The 21,253-nt window shown below is 47.5% G+C and overlaps 1 protein-coding gene across 6 annotated transcripts in view; it reads left to right on the top strand.

The window, feature by feature from the left end:
- SCCPDH (saccharopine dehydrogenase (putative)) overlaps positions 1 to 15,169 on the top strand; it is a 129,050-nt gene extending 113,881 nt beyond the window's left edge. For all 6 annotated transcript variants that reach the window (XM_066596047.1, XM_066596048.1, XM_066596049.1 and 3 more), the window contains exon 12: positions 14,880 to 15,169. In XM_066596047.1, coding sequence (XP_066452144.1) covers positions 14,880 to 14,985 — 106 coding nt within the window. In that variant the 3' untranslated portion in view covers positions 14,986 to 15,169. The remainder of the gene's footprint in view (positions 1 to 14,879) is intronic.
- The last annotated feature ends 6,084 nt before the right edge of the window (positions 15,170 to 21,253 follow it).

Genomic DNA, 21,253 nt, shown 5'->3' with positions numbered 1-21,253 from the left:
GCCCTACTTGGGTAAAGAAGGCAACATGCGGGGAACAAATATTGCATTCAAGGTGGTGAATGAATTGGTAATGGCGTACTTTGGCACCCATTGAAATATTACCGTGGTCAGCTTCTTTACATCAATGGAACTCGCTGATCACTTCCTGAAGAAGGGGCTAATACTGGTTGGCACAGTGCATCAAAACAAGATTTTCATACCACTTTTCATATTCACTAAATCATCCCAGACAGATATTTGTCCAGCCTTTTTTTGAACACTTCTATTCAAGGAGAACTCGCCACCTCCCGTGGTAACCTGTTGCACTCATTGATCACTCTCACTGTCAGAAAGTTTTTTTCTAATATGTAATTTGTGTCTTCTCCCTTTCAGTTTCATCCCATTGATTCTGGTCTTTCCTTATGCAAATGAGAATAGTGCTGATCCCTCTGCACTGTGACAGCCCTTCAAATATTTGTAGACCGCTATTAAGTCTCCTCTCAGCCTTCTTTTTTGCAAGCTAAACCTTCCCAGTTCCTTGAACCGTTCCTTATAGGACATGCTTTGCAGACTGCTCACCATCTTGGTAATTCTTCTCTGAACTTGCTCCAGTTTGTCTATCTTTTTTTTTTAAGTGGGGTGCCCAGAACTGGACACAATATTCTAGATGAGGTCTGACTAAGAAAGAGTAGAGGGGAATTATTATCTCACCTGATCTATAACCTGTTATTTGCCATCCACTGTTCAAGCTTTTCTAGATCTTTTTGAATACTCTCTTCCCTAGTGTTGGCTATCCCTCCTAGCTTTGTTTCATTGGCAAATTTGATTAGTTTTCAATCAGTTCCCTGATCCAGATCATTTATAAAAATGTTAAACAACACTGGGCCTAGAAGAGAGCTTTGTGGTACCCCACTTGATGCATTCTTCCACTTGCATGTGCAGTCATTTATGACCACTCTTTGAGAACAATCACTCAGCCAGTTGTGAATCCACCGAACAGTTGCCTTAGGGACCATTCATTTGTATTGGGCTACTCACACCAGCATTTTTTCCCCATGCTGTCAAGGAAATGCACACTTACGCTACCACCAATTGTCATGGATGGTGGTTTATGTCATCAATCTGTGACACCCGTGGCAGACTTGTAAGGTCGATATTTTGTTTTTTTACCAGAGTGTGTGTTGAGGTGTGTTTAACCCCTTAATGACACGGCCTATTTTGGCGTTGAGGACCAAGCGATTTTTTTGGTATTTTTCCATCTCCATTTTTCAAAAGCCATAACTTTTTTATTTTTCCGTGTATGCGGCCGTATAAGGGCTTGTTTTTTGCGTGGCGATCTGTAGTTTTTATCGGTGCCACTTTTGGGTACATAGACAATATCGTAAAATTTTTTATTTTTTTTTTAAATGATAACGGAGAGAAAACATCAATTCTGCCATAGATTTTTTTTTTTTTTTTACAGTGTTAATCATGCAGCATAAATGACACAAAATTTTTTCTGCGGGTCGGTACGGTAACAACGATACCAAAATTGTTATATTTTTTTTAGGTTTTTACACTTTTTTGCAATAAAACCCCTTTTTTTTTGGAAATCTTTTTTTTTTTTCTCTATAGCTGCATTCAAAGTCCTGTAACTTTTTTATTTTTCTATGTACGGAGCTCTTTAAGGGCTTATTTTTTGCGAGACGAGCTGTAGTTTTTATTGGTACCATTTTGGGAAATGTACGGCTTTTTTGATCACTTTTATTGCATTTTTTTGTGAGGCAAAATGCTAAAAATTAGCATTTTGCCTCTGTTTTTAGCGGGTTTTTTTTTACGCTTTTTGTCGTACAAAATAAAAAGCATGTTCAACTTTTTGTACACGTTGTTACGGACGCGTCAATACCCAATATGTGGGGTTTTAGTTTTTTTTCCCTTTTCTTATGCTAATATTAGAAAAAGCATAAAAAAGGGGGTTTTTTTACATTTTTTTTTTTTTTACATTTTTCTTTTTTTCTTTACACTTTTCTTTTTTTATACTATTTGAGTCCCTCTGAGGGACTTACATCACTGTGCCTATGATCGCTGTCATAAGCCATGGTAGAGCTACTGCTCTTCCATGCCTTATCGCTTATACAGCGATTATAGGCACAGGCAATACAGGACGCCAGTGTCTGGCGTCCTGTTGCCATGGTGACAAGCCGGGCTCTCGCGATGACATCGCGAGAGCCGGCCGGAGACACAGAGGGATCGCGATCCCTCTGTGAACTCTTTCCCTGCCGCGATCTACTTAGATTGCGGCAGGGAAGGGGTTTACAGCGGCGGGTGCATCTCCGATGCCCCCCGCTGTTGCAGCGGGACGCCGGCTGTGACTGACAGCCCCCGCTGCGGGATAGCGCGGGATCTTAGCGCGGGATCACATATCTCCAGGACGTACCGGTACGTCCTGTTGCGGGAAGTACCAGGCTCCCGGTACGTCCTGGAGCGGGAAGGGGTTAACACACACTCGCAAAAAAATCACTAGATCCTGCACTTACAGAAGATGGAGCCCAAATATCACCCTGTAAGGCCTAACCCACCTCAACACACAGGCTGCGGGTTCAATCCCCGCATGGTTCAGATAGCCAGCTCAAGGTTAACTTGGCCTTCTGTCCTTCCGAGGTCTGTAAAATGAGTACCCAGCTTGCTTGTAATAAACAAATTACCTGAAAGTGCTGTGGAATAAGTTGGCGCTATACAAATAACAAGTCCCTTCCTTCCCTTCCCACCACACATGCAATCTTCACACTTCCTTAAAGTGTTCAGGGAAGACTACAAAAAGAGGTTGCAGTGCTTGGATAAGAATATACAAGAGATGATTTATGTAAAAGATAAGGCGGTACAAGTACACAGTAGGAGCAAAATAAGAGAAAATACCAGTCTATGTTTTGGATAGTCCTGATAACACTGGGAACCACCGCAGAATGAGGATCAGCCGACATTTGATACTACTCTAGGGTTCTGATGTCTTTGGTAAGGAATAGAGATGAGCGAGCATACTCGTTCGAGTATTAGGGTGTTCGAGATGCTCGTTACTCGAGACGAGCACCACGCGGTGCTCGACTCCATTACATTTCCTTACCTGAGAAATTTGCGAGCTTTTCTGGCCAATAGAAAGACAGGGAAGGCATTACAACTTCCTCCTGTGACATTCCAGCCCTATACCACCCCCCTGCAGTGAGTGGCTGGGGAGATCAGGTGACACCCGAGTATTAAAATCTGTCCCGCCTGCGGCTCGCCACAGATGCACGCTGAGAGAGATCAGGGAAAGTGCTGTCTTGCTGTAGCTGCTATAGGGAGAGTGTTAGGTGTTATTTTAGTCTTCAAGAACCCCAACGGTCCTTCTTAGGGCCACATCTGACCGTGTGCAGTACTGCTTTTAGCAGTGTTGCACAATTATTTTATTTTTTTGTATATCGGGCGTGCAGACCATAGCGTCCTCAGTCTGCAGTCATTTTACAGAGTATAGGGGCAGTACTGGTGAGGCAGGGAAAGAGGTATACTGGCTATATAGGCAGTGGGCTTTTTCCCAAAAAGTGGAAAAAAATACCATATTTGGCCTGCCTGTAACTGTCTTCAGTTTACTGCGTGTCTGCTGGGGGTAGTAGTCGCTGATTAATACCCAGCCTTGCGCATAATTGTTTCCTGGCTGCACTGGGCTTTCAGTAACCACAGTCATCCTCCAACAGGGAAATCCAAATACAGCGTATATCAGAGGCAGTGGGCTTTTTCCCAAAAAGTGGAAAAAAATACTATATTTGGCCTGGCAGTGATCGTCTTCAGTTTACGGCATGTGTGCTGGGGGTAGTAGTCGCTGATTAATACCCAGCCTTGCGCATAATTGTTTCCTGGCTGCACTGGCCTTTCAGTAACCACAGTCATCCTCCAACAGGGAAATCCAAATACAGCGTATATCAGAGGCAGTGGGCTTTTTCCCAAAAAGTGGAAAAAAATACTATATTTGGCCTGGCAGTGATCGTCTTCAGTTTACGGCATGTGTGCTGGGGGTAGTAGTCGCTGATTTATACCCAGCCTTGCGCATAATTGTTTCCTGGCTGCACTGGCCTTTCAGTAACCACAGTCATCCTCCAACAGGGAAATCCAAATACAGCGTATATCAGAGGCAGTGGGCTTTTTCCCAAAAAGTGGGGAAAAAAATACTATATTTGGCCTGCCTGTGACTGTCTTCAGTTTACTGCGTTTCTGCTGGGGGTAGTAGTCGCTGATTAATACCCAGCCTTGCGCATAATTGTTTCCTGGCTCTGCTGTGCGTTCCGTAAGCGAAGTCAGCCTCCAACCACAGGCCAATAAGCGGCACATTTAATTACAGCGTTCTGTTTCTGCTCTACTCGTAATACACCATGCTGAGGGGTAGGGGTAGGCCTAGAGGACGTGGATGGGGGCGTGGACACGGAGGGCCCAATTCAGGGTGTGGGCACAGGCCGAGCTCCTGGTCCAGGTGTATCGCAGCCGACTGCTGCGGGATTAGGAGAGAGGCAAGTTTCTGGGGTCCCCAGATTCATCTCACAATTAATGGGTCAACGCGGTAGACCTTTATTAGAAACTGAGCAGGGTGAGCAGGTCCTGTCATGGATGGCAGAAAGTGCATCCAGCAATCTATCGACCACCCAGTCTTCTACGCCGTCCACAGCTGCAAGTCTGAATCCTCTGGCTGCTGCTCCTCCTTCCTCCCAGCCTCCTAACTCCATGAAAATGACACATTCTGAGGAGCAGGCAGACTCCCAGGAACTGTTCTCGGGCCCCTGCCGAGATTGGGCAGCCATTCCTCTCCCACCGGAGGAGTTTGTCGTGACCGATGCCCAACCTTTGGAAAGTTCCCGGGGTCCGGGGGATGAGGCTGGGGACTTCCGGCAACTGTCTCAAGAGCTTTCAGTGGGTGAGGAGGACGATGACGATGAGACACAGTTGTCTATCAGTGAGGTAGTAGTAATTTCAGTAAGTCCGAGGGAGGAGCGCACAGAGGATTTGGAGGAAGAGCAGCTGGACGATGAGGTGACTGACCCCACCTGGTTTGCTAAGCCTACTGAGGACAGGTCTTCAGAGGGGGAGGCAAGTGCAGCAGTAGGGCAGGTTGGAAGAGGCAGTGCGGTGGCCAGGGGTAGAGGCAGGGCCAGACCGAATAATCCACCAACTGTTTCCCAAAGCGACCCCTCGCGCCATGCCACCCTGCAGAGGCCGAGGTGCTCAAAGGTGTGGCAGTTTTTCACTGAGAGTGCAGACGACCGGCGAACTGTGGTGTGCAAGGTTTGTCGCACCAAGATCAGCCGGGGAGCCACCACCACCAGCCTCACTACCACCAGCATGCGCAGGCATATGATGGCCAAGCACCCCACAAGGTGGGACGTAGGCCGTTCACCGCCTCCGGTTTGCACCACTGCCTCACCCCTGTGCCCCAACCTGCAACTGAGATCCAACCCCCCTCTCAGGACACAGGCACGGCCGTCTCCCGGCCTGCACCCACACGCTCGCCTCCGCTGTCCTCGGCCCCATCCAGCAATGTCTCTCAGCGCAGCATCCAGCCGTCGCTAGCGCAACAGTTTGAGTGCAAGCGCAAGTACGCCGCCACGCACCCGCACGCTCAAGCGTTAAACGTGCACATAGCCAAATTGATCAGCCTGGAGATGCTGCCGTATAGGCTTGTGGAAATGAAGGCTTTCAAAAACATGATGGCGGCGGCTCGGCGCTACTCGGTTCCCAGTCGCCACTACTTTTCCCGATGTGCTGTCCCAGCCCTGCACGACCACGTCTCCCGCAACATTGTACGCGCCCTCACCAACGCAGTTACTGGCAAGGTCCACTTAAAGGGATTGTCTCAAGGCCACAGTGATTTTTTTTTTTATTGCCCAGTCCCCCTTCTTAAGCATACATTACTATGCAGCAGTGTAAACGGCTTTTAAAGCAGGTTTCTACTCACAGTTCTGGTGTTTCAGCAACTTATAAAACTTCTTCCAAAGGTGGCCGCCGATTCTTTTCCCAAGGATGCACTGCGGTTTTCTCCCATGGTGCACCGCGGGTCTTCTCCCATGGTGCACCATGGGCTCTGTGCGTTCCATTGCCGATTCCAGCCTCCTGATTGGCTGGAATCGGCACACGTGACGGGGCGGAGCTACGCGATGACGCGTAGAAGGGGGCGGAGCCAGAACACTGCGCGTGCCCGGACGAACCAGAAGAAGAAGACCCTTCTGCGCAAGCGCGTCTAAAAAAGCAAGCAAACAGCGAAAATAGACGGAGCCATGGAGACGTGGACGCTAGCAATGGAGCAGGTAAGTGAATAACTTCTGTATGGCTCATATTTAATGCACGATGTATATTACAAAGTGCATTAATATGGCCATACAGAAGTGTATAACCCCACTTGCTTTCGCGAGACAACCCCTTTAACAATGGACACGTGGATAAGCACAGGCGGGCAGGGCCACTATATCTCCCTGACGGCACATTGGGTGAATTTAGTGGAGGCTGGGACCGAGTCAGAGCCTGGACCGCTCACGTCTTACCCACCCCCAGAATTGCGGGCCCCAGCTCGGTGCTGGTATCTGCGGCGGTATATGCATCTTCCACTAAACCACCCTCCTCCTCCTACGCAACCTCTGTCTCGCAATCAAGATGTGTCAGCAGCAGCACGTCGCCAGCAGTCGGTGTCGCGCGGCGTGGCAGCACAGCGGTGGGCAAGCGTCAGCAGGCCGTGCTGAAACTACTCAGCTTAGGAGAGAAGAGGCACACGGCCCACGAACTGCTGCAGGGTCTGACAGAGCAGACCGACCGCTGGCTTTCGCCGCTGGGCATCCAACCGGGCATGGTCGTGTGTGACAACGGCCGTAACATGGTGGCGGCTCTGCAGCTCGGCAGCCTCACGCACGTGCCAGGCCTGGCCCACGTCTTTAATTTGGTGGTTCAGCGGTTTCTGAAAAGCTACCTACGCTTGTCAGACCTGCTCGAAAAGGTGCGCCGGGTCAGCGCACATTTCCGCAAGTCAAACACAGACGCTGCCATCCTGCAGACCCTGCAACATCGGTTTAATCTGCCAGTGCACCGACTGCTGTGCGACATACCCCCATGGTGGAACTCTACGCTCCACATGTAGGCCAGGCTCTATGAGCAGCGTAGAGCTATAGTGGAATACCAACTCCAACATGGGCGGCGTAGTGGGAGTCAGCCTCCTCAATTCTATACAGAAGAGTGGGCCTGGTTGGCAGACATCTGCCAGGTCCTTGGAAACTTTGAGGAGTCTACCCAGATGGTGAGCAGCGATGCTGCAATCATTAGCGTCACCATTCATCTGCTATGCCTCTTGAGAAGTTCCCTGCAAAGCATAAAGGCAGACGCTTTCCGCTCGGAAACGGAGGCGGGGGAAGACAGTATGTCGCTGGATAGTCAGAGCACCCTCATGTCTATATCTCAGCGCGTTGAAGAAGAGGAGGAGGAGGGGGGGGAGGAGAATGAGGAGGAGGGGAAAGAGACAGCTTGGCCCACTGCTGAGGGTACCCATGCTGCTTGCCTGTCATCCTTTCAGCGTGTATGGCCTGAGGAGGAGGATCCTGAAAGTGATCTTCCTAGTGAGGACAGCCATGTGTTGCGTACAGGTACCCTGACTTCATGTTAGGATGCCTTTCTCGTGACCCTCGCATTACACGCATTCTGGCCACTACTGATTACTGGGTGTACACACTACTCGACCCACGGTATAAGGAGAACCTTTCCACTCTCATACCCAAAGAGGAAAGGGGTTCGAGAGTGATGTTATACCACAGGACTGTGGTGGACAAACTGATGGTAAAATTCCCATCCGACAGCGCTGGTGGCAGAAGGCGCAGTTCCGAGGGCCAGGTAGCAGGGGAGGTGTGGAGATCAGGCAGCATGTACAGCGCAGGCAGGGGAACACTCTCCAAGGCCTTTGCCAGCTTTATGGCTCCCCAGCAAGACTGTGTCATCGCTCCCCAGTCAAGGCTGAGTCGGCGGGAGCACTGTAAAAGGATGGTGAGGGAGTACGTAGCCGATCGCACGACCGTCCTCCGTGACGCCTCTGCTCCCTACAACTACTGGGTGTCGAAGCTGGACACGTGGCCTGAACTCACGCTGTTTGCCCTAGAGGTGCTTGCTTGTCCTGCGGCTAGCGTCTTGTCAGAGAGGGTGTTTAGTGCGGCTGGGAGAATCATCACGGGTAAGCGTACCCGCCTCTCAACTGACAGTGCCGACAGGCTTACACTCGTAAAGATGAACAAAGCCTGGATTTCCGCAGAGTTCTCTTCTCCACCAGCGGACAGCAGCGGTACCTAAACAATATGTAGGCTGCACCCGCGGATGGAAGCATCGTTCTCTATCACCATAAAAATGGGGACCTTTTAGCTTCATCAATCTGTGTATTATATTCATCCTCCTCCTCCTGCTCCTCCTCCTGAAACCTCACGTAATCACGCCGAACGGGCAATTTTTCTTAGGCCCACAAGGCTCAGTCATATTACTTTTGTAAACAATGTTTTTACGTTTCAATTATCATTAAAGCGTTGAAACTTGCACCTGAACCAATTTTTATTTAAACTGGGCTTCCTCCAGGCCTAGTTACAAATTAAGCCACAGTAACCAAAGCGATTAATGGGTTTCACCTGCCCTCTTGGTTGGGCATGGGCAATTTTTCTGAGGTACATTAGTACTGTTGGTACACCAATTTTTTTGGGCCATCGCCTACAGTTTAATCCTAGTAATTTTTATGGGCTTCGCCTGCACTCATGGTACAGCAAGGTGTGTGGGGTTGGCCTACACTTTTGCTACATAAATGTAACTGGGACCTTGTCTATACTGCAACTACTGAAATGTGAAAGAGACTGTTATCTCCCTAAACTGCTGCAACGGGAATGTTACTGTGGCCTGTCTTGACTGCTACTACTACTGAAATGGAACTAAGACTGTGCTCCCCCTATAGTGCTGCTAGTGATATGTTACTGGGGCCTGTCTTGACTGCTACTATTACTGAAATGGAACTAATACTGTGCTCCCCCTATACTGCTGCTAGTTATATGTTACTGGGGCCTGTCTTGACTGCTACTACTACTGAAATGGAACTAATACTGTGCTCCCCCTATACTGCTGCTAGTGATATGTTACTGGGGCCTGTCCCTAATGCTACCGCTGAAATGTTACTAATTCGGGCTCTGCCTATACCGCTGCTAATGCTATGTCACTGGGGTGTGGAAACGGAGGCTTCCCAAAGACATGTTGGCGGCGAGGCCATTTCCCACCAACGCGGTTACTGTTATGGTGCATATAACCACGGACACGTGGAGAGGACACGTAGTGCCTCAAAAACATCCCCCTCCTCCTCCAACAATGAAAACATTCTTGGCAAATACCTTTGCATTGGTCCGTCTGGTGGCAGTCCAAGAATTTCACCTTTAACGACACAACAAGAGAGCCCCCCCCCCACCATCCCCCCACCATGGCCCACTTAATCATGGTCACATTCCGAAAACCAACTAAATAAAACCGCGCTACTAGGTCCGCAGTCTCGACCACAATCCCACCAACGCGGTTACTGTTAAGGTACATATTACCAGTCTGACTGGTGCATGCACTGTGAGCCGAAGCCCACCTGTATTGTATCTGACGTTAGCTCTGCTGAGCAGGGCACTGCAGTGGGATACATTTATGTACCGCCGATGGGTTCCAGGGAGCCACCCATGCTGTGGGTCTACAGGGACTTCACATTACAGATTTGTACCTGCTAGTGTCTATGTATCAAAAACCTCGGTCAGACTGGGGCATGCAGTGTGGGCCGAGCCCACCTGCATTTAATCTGACGTTACCTCAGCTGTGCTGGGCACTGCAATGGGATTTGTTTATGTACCGCCGGTGGATTCCAGGGAGCCACCCATGCTTTGGGTCCACACGGACTTCACATTAGGGAGTTGTACCTGCCTGTGTCTACTGTGAGGGACTAGCGTTTAGGTTCGGTAGCAACCTGGGCATAAGCAGTCAGAGACAGTGACACATAGGATAAAGTCTTTAGTCCAGGCTTTGCCTGGGTTTATTTCCAAACAACCAAAGCAAAATACAGGCCTTTACATCAGGCAAACATAAAGTAAATCCTGCTCATCTGAGCACTTACTACACCGGTAGCGTCCCTGTCTACGTACTGGTAAACAAATGGCTCCTGCACAGCCAGGACTCTCAGACCTGCAAAGGTCTCAGCTCTCTTCCTGGCCCTGTAGGCCCAGGCTTTATAATGCCTGGTACCAGCCCCACCTGATACGTGGGAGTGACCATCCCACCCTTCACTTTGGTCACTCCAGGAAAAGCTGGCCCGGATTATGCGGCTTGGAGCCACTTACTCACTACAACGTGTTAGTGGCTTAATGCCACTAACACTAAACTGCCGGCTTCCTCCACCGAGCCCAGGCTGCTCGGTGGCACGTATCTGCCCAAGCGCTCCCCAACGACTCATAGGAGAGCATCCTAGGGCAAATGTAACGGCCCTCCAGCACTTTGCCGGTCACTGTCTCACACTACTTATAAAAAAAACCAAGTCTGACTGGGGCATGCAGTGTGGGCCGAAGCCCACCTGTATTTAATCTGACGTTAGCTCTACTATCCGGCGCACTGCATTGGGACAAACTACAGGAGCAATACAGCGCTAATGAGACGTGCACAGCTACGCTAGCATTGGAGTCCGCTGTAGGCCCGCGATTGCTGAGGGTTTGTGCAAAGGCCTATGTCCTGGGTGCAGTGAAAGTCCGCTTCCAGCCTTGGATTGCTGAATCTGTGGGGCGAGGCCTATGCCGTGGGCGCGGTGCAAGTCTGCCATGTTTGGCTGCTCAGATCAATTTTTTGTTCATGTCTTGGGTTTCCTAGGACCCACCTATGCTGTTGGTGCAAACTTAGTTCCCATTGCGGTGTTTGACCTGTCTGGCACAAAGGCACTGACTGACTTGGGTAGGGGGCAGAGCACTGACGGCTTTCCCCTTGCAGTGTAGATTGAGCTATGCGACACCTTGACAGAATGAACACTGTGTGGCACATGGATTCCCCATTGCTATGCCCACGTTTGCAGCTCCTGATGGAGGTGGCACAGGATTGGAGTTCTCATTGCTTCTGTACAGCATTGTGGGCTATCGCTCCGCCCCTTTTAAAGAGGGTTGCTGCCTGGCCCTGCCAACCCTCTGCAGTGTGTGCCTCCGGTTCCTCCTCATGGCAGACGCACTTATAAATAGACATGAGGGTGGTGTGGCTATGAGGCCAGCGTGTGGCATGAGGGCAGCTGAAGGCTGCGCAGGGACACTTTGGTGTGCCCTGTGGACACTGGGTCGTGCCGGGGGGGGGGGTGTTGGGCAGCATGTAACCCAGGAAAAGTGGCAGCGGAGTGTCATGCAGGCAGTGATTGTGCTTTGTTGGAGGTAGTGTGGTGCTTAGCTAAGGTATGCCTTGCTAATGAGGGTTTTTCAGAAGTAAAAATTGTTGGGAGGGGGGGGGGCCCACTCTTGCCGCTATTGTGGCTTAATAGTGGGACCTGGGAACGTGAGATGCAACCCAACATGTAGCCCCTCGCCTGCCCTATCCGTGTCTGTGTCGTTCCCATCACTTTCTTGAATTTCCCAGATTTTCACAAATAAAAACCTTAGCGAGCATCGGCGATATACAAAAATGCTCGAGTCGCCCATTGACTTCAATGGGGTACGTTACTCGAAAAGAACCCTCGAGCATCGCGGAAAGTTCGACTCGAGTAACGAGCACCCGAGCATTTTGGTGCTCGCTCATCTCTAGTAAGTAACCCACTTGGTTTTAAAGCCTCTGCAGAACTATACCCCCGCTTTTTCTGATATCATCAAAGGTGGATTGAGTATATGCATGTATCATCTGGATGGAACACCGATTACATATTTTGGCCCTATTTCCCTGGGAGGCACTCCAATGGTGTAAGACATGACTGTCATGTTTAATATCAGGAATTCACCTACCCGTTAATACGAAGCATGATGGGAAATAGACGATTGGCTATGTATATAAGCCATTATGGGGGTCGCACAGTGACAGGAGTAACTGCACCAGGTCCACAGTGTCCTCACAGTTCTGAAAATGTACCTGATGTTGAGCTGGGGCTTTTGGGTGACCCATAATCCCCATTATAAAATTCTACATTGATAAGGACACTAACAAGTCATGGTGCTGAAACGTCTCTCTGAAATATAAACAGCGACAAATGCCTGGTGGGCAGTGGGTAATTAACATCCCCTTGTCACTGGATAACTTTATTTCCATCAAGATAAAGGACTTACTAAGACAAATGTGCATCAAAGGTTCCTGCAGATGTGAGGGAAGGGGGAATGAATATTGAGGAGTTCAACCCAACTTTCCCCTAGTCCAGAAAGAGGGCAATCATTTGACAAAGTATCTCATGCCATAATGAAAAAAAAGACCAAATATGAGATTGACAAGGCAACTGTTAAGTGGATTTACATCTGGCTAAATGATCGTACTCAAAGAGTAGTCATAAATTGCTGCACATCCAAGTGGAAGAATGTATCAAGTGGGGTACCACAAGGCTCTGCCCAGTGTTTTTCAACATTTTAATAAATGATCTGGATCAGGGAATTGATGGGAAACTGATCAAAGCTAGGAGGGATATCTAACACTAGGCAAGAAAGAATATTCCAAAAGATAGAGAAAAGCTTGAACAGTGGGTGACGACTAGCAGAACTGTATTTAAGGAAGGAGGAGAAATGCAAAGTCCTGCATCTGGGCAAGAAAAATGAAAAAAGCACATGCAGAATGGGCGGAATTGGGCTAAGCAGCAGCAGCAGCATATGTGAAAAAGACTTAGATATACTAATAGATCATAGACTGAACATGAGTCAACAATGTGATGCAGCAGCCAAAAAGGCAAACTCAATTCTGGGATGTATTAAGAGAAACATAGAGTCTAGATCACATGAGCTAATTTTCCCCCTCTACTCTTCCTTGCTCCGACCTCATCTGGAATACTGTGTCCAATTCTGGGCACCCCGCTTTAAAAGAGACCTAGACAAGCTGGAGCAAGTTCAGAGAAGAGTTACCAAGATGGTGAGCAGTCCGCAAATCCTGTCCCATGAGGAACGCTTAAAGGATCTGGGAATGTTTAGCTTGCAAAAAAGGCTGAGAGGAGACTTAATAGCTGTCTACAAATATCTGAAGGGCTGTCATAGTGCAGAGGGATCAGCCCTATTCTCATTCGCACAAGGAAAGACTAGAAGCAATGGGATGAAACTGAAAGGGACACAAATTAGATACTAGAAAAAAATGGGGTGATTAATGAGTGGAACAGATTACCACGAGAGGTAGTGAGTTATCCTTCAATGAAAGTGTTCAAACAAAGGCTGGACAAATATCTGTCTGATAATTTAATGAATCCTGCACTGCGCAGGGGTTTGGACCTGATGACCCTAGAGGTCCCTTTTACTCTACCATTCTATGATTCTAATTTGACACGGAAAGGTGGGTGACACTATACCAATATCATTATACCACACATGTGCATTACCTGCGCGAAAAAAATCACAGCATACGCTATCTTGGCATGTATTATGTACGCATACATGGCAAAATAGTGCATGGGGATTGGCAGCACCAGCAAGTACGCAAGCAATTGTATACTTGCTGCTTGCCTGTATGTGAGATTCGCACATGGCATGCCAGCTCATATGGTCATGTGAGCCCGGCCTTACTGTTATTCTCAACCACTTAATTGTGAAGTATCACTAACAAGTAGTTAAGAAAGGGGTCATTTAAAACTACATTTGCTGTGATACAGTGCTCAGAATTAACGGGAGTTTAATGGACTCACATTAGGGGTCCACATGAGTCAAAAACCTTAGGCTTTCTAGGATTAATTTAATGCTGTACAATCCAATGATCATGCAAAGGAAATCTACAAAAGGGCAATATTTTTACAGATTTCTTCCTTTTGTAGACATCACAACTTCTAGTTGATTGGAGTACAATGCACTTGGTGCTGTTGGGGTGTTAACACGCACAGTAATATTGCGTTTAAGTGTGGATTTTGACACGGAATTACCGCCACATTTAAATCATTTCCAGATCCACATGTCAGGCATTCGTCTTTTTCCACAAGCTGGAATATTTGTGTGTGTGTGTAAAAGTACTTTTAGGAGAGCAATAGTTTGAGGGATATTATATATACAAATGTATTGTATTTGTCTTTAACTACCAGCATTTTACAAATGAACCTCTTGTGTGCTTTCTGGCCTTGAATTCCTCAAAATTCACATTGTATAGTGTCACCCAGCTTTCAGTACACTATACCAATATCATTATACAACGCGTGTATTACCTGTGAAAAAAAAATCATAGCATACGTTATTAGAGCGACGTGGGAGAGTGGGGAGAGAACTCTCCTCCAGCTGCCCTGCCTGCCTGCTGGCTGCGCTGTGAGCGATCAAGCGATGCTCACTCCTGTGTAAAAGCACGGGAGCAAGTATACACGGGGACAAGTGTCGGGCATCGTTTGCCCAACACTCGTTACGTGTTAAATGGCCGCAAGCCTTTTGTCCCACTGTTTCTGCTGCCCTAATGGTTAATGCAAAAATGTATAAATCGCCCCCTTTTGTACTTGCAGTTCTGTTTTAATTCTAGAATTATTTTATTTATTTATTTATTTATTTTTGCATAATCCTTTTTATACAATGTGTTCTGTGTGTTCTGCTCTGTTGAATATGTTGCTAGGTAAAGACTAATGGCAATCCTCTATAACCATAAACCATGTTTTACTTATGAACAGTTTTATAGTGTTTCTATAAATTACTTGTTTAACGTGTGGTCGTGTAACACTGCTGAACTTTGGTCTTTTCACTTTTTAAATCATTTTTGTTTTGCAGTGGGGGAGTATACACACCAGGAGCAGCATTTTCCAAAACCAAGCTGATTGACCGACTCAGCAAATCGGGCATTCGATTTATTGTTCTTAGCAAGATAGATGCTTAATTAGTATACTGCACTAGAACTACCTGCATGACTAATTGGTGCAGCACTGACAAAAAAAATAACGCATAACATCTAACATTTTTTTAGTTGGAAATTAATTGCATTAATATAAAATGCTGTAAAATTAGAATTGTTGCCAAGCTTTTCATTAGCAACTAATGTAATAAAGTTTATATTGACCAGTCTAAGTAGTTTGCTTTAAAATAAGAGCACATTAAGGCTTTATCGTCCAATTAATGCAACCCTCCAGTTTTGGGAGAAAAATTCTGTCATGGTGGGATGTTTATAGTACCTTCACCTGTTCTTTTATGCTGTCGAACTGCCGGTTCTGGTCCCAATTTTTGTCTTTCCAAAATGGCTGCTACTATTTTCTGCCTAGCTAATGTACTTTCTACTGTTTTATGATTGGCCAGCGCTAATCAAGTGATCAGTGCTGGCCAATCAGTCTTAACCAGTACACTATACCTGTTCTACCAATGCACTATGGGGATTAGGTAATCTGAAGTTTTCATCGGCTATCTTGGACAGCCAAAAATTGAACCAGAAGAGTAGAATTATGCAGGCAGCAGAAAACAAGCAGCACAGGTATAACCTGCTGCTCAGGGACATAATTTGCCCTGAAACCGAAGGGTCGCTTTAATTTGGGTAAAAGAAATGAAAAAGGAGGGTGGAGCAAGACCCAGTGAGGGTGGTGTAATATTTATGAAGTACAAAGAGCTTTCAATGATTGAGTATTTTGAATGGTGGAGGTGCTGCCAACCAGATGATGCTCTACCAGTGTGGGCGTGAGTGTAGCGAAAAGGATGTGAAAAGAACTGGTATGGAGGCGCAACCATCTAAGCTACTAGAAGATGTAGATCAAAGTCCAATGTGTGATGGTGAAAGCACTTCTTTTTTATTATTTTTTCACAAATTAAAAACCAGCAATAGAATACGCGTTTCGGGGAAGAACCCCTTCGTCAGTTCGGCTGGATAGGACTGTGTGATAAGTACAAATAGATAATGAAGGAGTGATTAACAAAGAAAGGGGAGGAGAGGGGGAAAAAAAGAACAAAATTCATAAACATAATGAAATCTCACAAATGTGTCAATAAGAACAATACATATATGATAAAAACATCGATCTGAATAGTGATAAAATATATGAGACAAAAAACATAAAAGAGAATATGAGCATCCGTACATGTAAATTAACATGAAATTTATACAAAACAAATATCTGTTAAAATAGGATGAAGACAATCCTGAGTAAAATACCAATCTTAAAAAGTACCAATATGAAAGCGGATGGACTGAAAATCGTGTGGTTGCTTTCCGCTGAACCGAATGACTACAGAATTAAAATGCATGTGTAGCCTATTGGGAAACATGCTATCCCTCCACCCCCAGCACAGTCGTTAGTACCCACTAACCCTTCTTCCTCTTGTTGTCTTGCAGCTGTAGCTCTCCCCTCTCCTTTGTATTTGAGGGAAAAACAATGTCTCTGTGTGAAAACCTCTGTCTCTGTGTAGTAAACACTGTCAGCAGGTTCCTCCCCACTTTCCAGTAGGGGCAAGGTCTTTGTCTAGTCCAAGGCACTTTTGGACATTTTTATAGTGAGCTTCTGGAGATCTGTCTGGTGTGGTATGCAGGCATGATTAGTGTAGGTCAATTTGACTCTGGTATGGTGGATTCAAGGTACTATTTCAGCAACTTTAACAGCAGTGAGAGTAGATTCAATAACAGTGTATTTGACCCTTCGACCTTGGTTTGAGAAGTCTCTGGTGCCAATTAGAGATAAGCGAGCATACTCGTCCGAGCTTGATGCTCGTTCGAGTATTAGGGTGCTCGAGATGCTCGTTACTCGAGACGAGCACCACGCGGTGCTCGTCTCAATTAAACAAGCACTGACCATTGAATTCAATGGAGCCGGCAATACAGCCGGCTCCATTGAAAGCAATGGGCTGCTGGCTAGCGCAGGATGCATTTTCGGGAAGGGCTTAAAAATATAAGCCCTTACCTGAAAATCATCCTAAAATGTGTCAAAAGTAAAAAAAAAAAATATACTCACCTTGTCCCGGCAGAACGATGTTAGCCCATTGAATTCAATGGAGCCGGCAATACAGCCGGCTCCATTGAAAGCAATGGGCTGCCGGCGATCGCACAATGAATTTTCGGGAAGGGCTTAAATATATAAGCCTTTCCCTGCAATTCATCCAGAAATGTGTAAAAAAAAAAATATATATATATATACTCATCTAGTCCCGGCAGACGGAGTTCAGCTGCGGCCAGCTGGCAGTTCTCCTGAACTGCTCTCTGTAGTATTCAGCAGCCGGGGATTTAAAATCCCCGCCTGCTGAATGAGCTGCCTCTGATTGGTCACTGCCTGACCAATCAGAGGCAGATCTCACTCACACCCATTCATGAATGGGTGAGTGAATGCTGCCTCTGATTGGCTCAGCGCAGCTCTCAGCTGAATGACAGCAGTTCAGCACCACAGTGCAGGGGACAGCAGGAGAAGACACGGCTGTGCCCCGGCAGCTGAAGGGAGGTGAGTATCTATTTTTTTTGTTTTTTAAATCACTTTTAATTCATTTCCAGGGAATGGCTTATATGTAAAGGCCTTCCCTGAAAAAGAATTCAGGTGTGCCAGCGGACCATTGTCTTCAATGGAGTCGCCGGCAGCAGCAGCGGCTCCATTGAAGAGAATGCCTGCATTTTTATTCTTTTTTTACACTAAAATCTTTCTTTTTCAGGTAAGGGCTTATATTTTTAAGCCCTTCCCGAAATTCATCCCGCGCTCGCCGGCAGCCCATTGCTTTCAATGGAGCCGGCTGTATTGCCGGCTCCATTGAATTCAATGGGCTAATATTGTTCTTCTCTGCCACAGCTGTTACAGCTGTGGCAGAGGAGAACGATCGTTATGCTGACAGCGGGGGGGGGGGGGGGGGGGGGGGTCTCACTCTTGCCACTATTGTGGCTTAATAGTGAGACCTCGGAGCCCGAAATGCAGCCCTGCATACTGCTCCTCGCCTGCCCTATCCATTTCTGTGTTTTTTACATGACTGGTGATTTGCTAAGATTTTCACAAATGAAAAGCTTAGCGGAGCACTAGTCATATACAAAAATGCTCGAGTCGCCCGTTGACTTCAATGGGGTTCGTTACTCGAAACGAACTCTCAAACATCACTGAAAGTTCGACTCGAGTAACGAGCACTCGAGCATTTTGGTGCTCGCTCATCTCTAGTGCCAATCTTTCACCCAGATGATTTTTTTCCCTGGAAGAAAAAGTACACAGCAGTATCCAGACATGGGTAACTTCTGCACAGCAGTATTTAAACAAATAGTCTTTTTTCTTGCCCTTTTGGAAATGGCTGCCATGGTCCTACCCAGGAGAAGCATCTGCTGGTGATTTTATCATCTCTCCCACTATTTTATTGTTTGCTCTAATGCCCAATACTACCCGGCTGGGCCTGCCATACAGCATCTGAAAAGGGGAATAACTAGGTTTTTTTTTGTCTTTTTTAGTTGGGGCAGACCTGATTCTAAGTGGAGCAATGGGTAGGATTTGTGGCCATTTAAGTGAGTCTGACAGAGCTTTAAAAGGTAGGTAAGTTTTTAAGTCCAGTTCATACATTCAATCTTTCCTGAGCTCTGGGGTCTGTAGGCAGTATGCAGTTTCCATCTGATCTTGAGGCAGCTGGCTAGCTGTTGTATAATCTCTGCAGCAAAGACTGGTCCATTGTCTGACCCAATCCACACCAGTAGGCAGTGTCTTGGAATTATGTCTCAGTAGTGCTCTGGTGCTCTGGCCACTTCGGATGATTTCTCAGTCCTAGTGGGGTAGGCCTCAACCCACCCTGTGTATGTGCAGACAAAGACCAGGAGATACTTCCATCGTTCAGCTGCAGGCATTTGAGTAAAGTCCACTAGTTCATCTTGGAAGGGAGCTGCTCCATAAGATTGTGTCATAATATAATTTTATTTCTTCAACTTATTCCGCAGCGCTTTTGAATGCATGGGGGAGTTCAATCAGGACGGGGTGGGATGGTATAGGAGGTATGGGGGCAGGGAGTGTACATGATGGGTGTAATTTGAAGGAAAGGGACTAAATCAGGAGAGTTGGTGTGCTGCTTTTGAAGAGGTGAGTCTTTGTACAGAATTTCAGACGTGCCCTAGTTATTTTCTGGATGTCTTGGGGTAGAGCATTCCATAGGGTGGGTATTGCTCTAGTGAAGTCCTAGAGGAGAGCATTTGAGGTTCGTATAAGGGGGACATCTAGTCTGACCATGTTCTCAGGGGGTGAGCCCGCGGGCTTGGTGATGTATGGTCAAAAGGGAGGTGATGTACGGTGGTGCGTGGCCATGGAGAGCTCTATGAATGAGATTGATGAATTTAAATTTGAGTTCTGTAATACGTAGGCAGCCAGTGCAGCGACTGGCATAGTGCAGAGGCGTCTGAGATGCGGCTGGACAGGAAGATGAGTCTAGCTGACGCATTTAGTATAGATTGGAGAGGGGAGAGTCTGCTGCGGGGGCAGGCAGTGAGGATGGTGGTAGAGGTTAGAGCAAAGACGAGAGTGTGAATATACAGGGTGTTACTGTTAAAGGGGATGGCTTGCCTCCTGCTCCGTTGAGCGACCCTGTCGAGGTATGTGGCATGCTCAATTGAGCAATAGGGTAGATGAGGCAGGGCGTGTGCGGAGCAGACTGTGGCAAGAGGTGAGGGTGACTAAAGCGGAGGGGAGCAGTCAGTGCAGAGAGAGGAGCATAGCTTAGGCATAGACAGGGACACAGGGCATGACATGAGCGTGAGCAGCACAAAACGTAGCATTAACGGACATGGCATGGGCGTGGACAACACGAAGCCTAAACATGAGCATGGACGAAGCAAAGCATGGGCGTGAACTAGACAGTCTTTGCGGATGGTGATGAGGCATGTGCAAGATGGAGCAGGCAGAGACGTAGACAATGGAGCATGGGTGCCCATCGATGGTCGGGGCTAGTAGGCCGCTGCGAGCGTCTCGTGTGGTGGAAAGAGGCCTTGGATGGTCTGGAGGTTCCTAAAGGTTGGGAAGATGATGCAGGCCTCTGCTAGTTATCATCGTCTGTGAAGTGGGCTGCGAGGCAAGCTGTGGAGGGGGGGGGGGGGCAGTCAAGTCTGGGAATGGTCCGGGCTGCTAGGCTGTGGCAGGTCATCACTGAAAACCTTAAAAGGTATTGGGAATGTTCCCAAGAGTAGGGAATCCAGTGCTGGCCTGCGGCAGGCTATTGTGGGCTTTGTCTGGGCAGGTGTGTCGCTTTGCCATGCCTTGCCGAGGCGGGGCTCAACTGAGCATGTGGGCGCCTGGTTCTAGTGGTGGCAAGCAGGAGCGGAGGTTGTGCAGGCTGTCGGGGCTCGCCTGAGCACATGGACACCTGTGTCCCTTGAGTCTTCAGAGGACCTTGTCTGGGATTATTTTTAGCACAAATGACACACTTCTGGTGATTGACTGGTAAATCTTGGGATGTATAACATATCTTGGATTAGATTTTCCATAGTGGTAGACCCAGAGTATGTGTCCTCATGCACTTTCTTGACTAGTGCTGTCGGGATCACAATTCTTCCATCTGAAGATGAACCAGCCCTCAGGTGTGTATTTTCCATCTCCTATCTGTAGCCATTTATATTCATCTCGATTGTAGCAGGGGTTCCAGCTGCTGAGGGGAATCGGGAAAAGCTTGACAGGACTTTTGGCATTTAGGAGAGTGGCAGCAACATCTGCTTTTGTGTTTCCCTGTGCAATGAGTGAACCTCCCTTCTGTTTTCCTTTGGGGTTAAAGACCTCTTCTAACAGTTCCGGAATAAGAGGAGCATGCTTAACTTCTTGATCCACTAAAGTAATCACACCCTTTTCTTAATCCTGATTTAGACACAGCGATAATCGCTCAAAAGATGTCGCTCAAGCGAATTTTGAGCGATCATCGTGTCATTTACAGCGCAAGATGAGCGATCGCCTTATGCTGCTAGCGGAGGCTGCAAAAGACAAGTGGGGTTTCCCCGCTTGTCTTCTGCATACAGCTGTTCCCCCGCTCCAGCGCCCAGCTGTTATACAGCCGGGTGCTCGGAGTGGAGGATGCAGAAGGCAAGCGGGGTGCCCCCCCCCCGGGTGCCCTCCCCCCCTTGTCTTCTGCATCCAGATGTTTTCTGCACGGAGAGCCCGGCTGTTATACAGCCGGGCGCTCCGTGTCAGGTATGGAGAACAGAGCTGGACCGCTCTGTTCTTCATACCGAGCCTGTTATCAGGGAT

The sequence above is a fragment of the Eleutherodactylus coqui genome, chromosome 3 (assembly GCF_035609145.1).
Source record: "Eleutherodactylus coqui strain aEleCoq1 chromosome 3, aEleCoq1.hap1, whole genome shotgun sequence".
In the NCBI taxonomy this organism is placed as follows: domain Eukaryota; kingdom Metazoa; phylum Chordata; class Amphibia; order Anura; family Eleutherodactylidae; genus Eleutherodactylus; species Eleutherodactylus coqui.
Note: the sequence above shows the minus strand (reverse complement) of the source record. Positions and strands in the feature narration are given on the sequence as shown.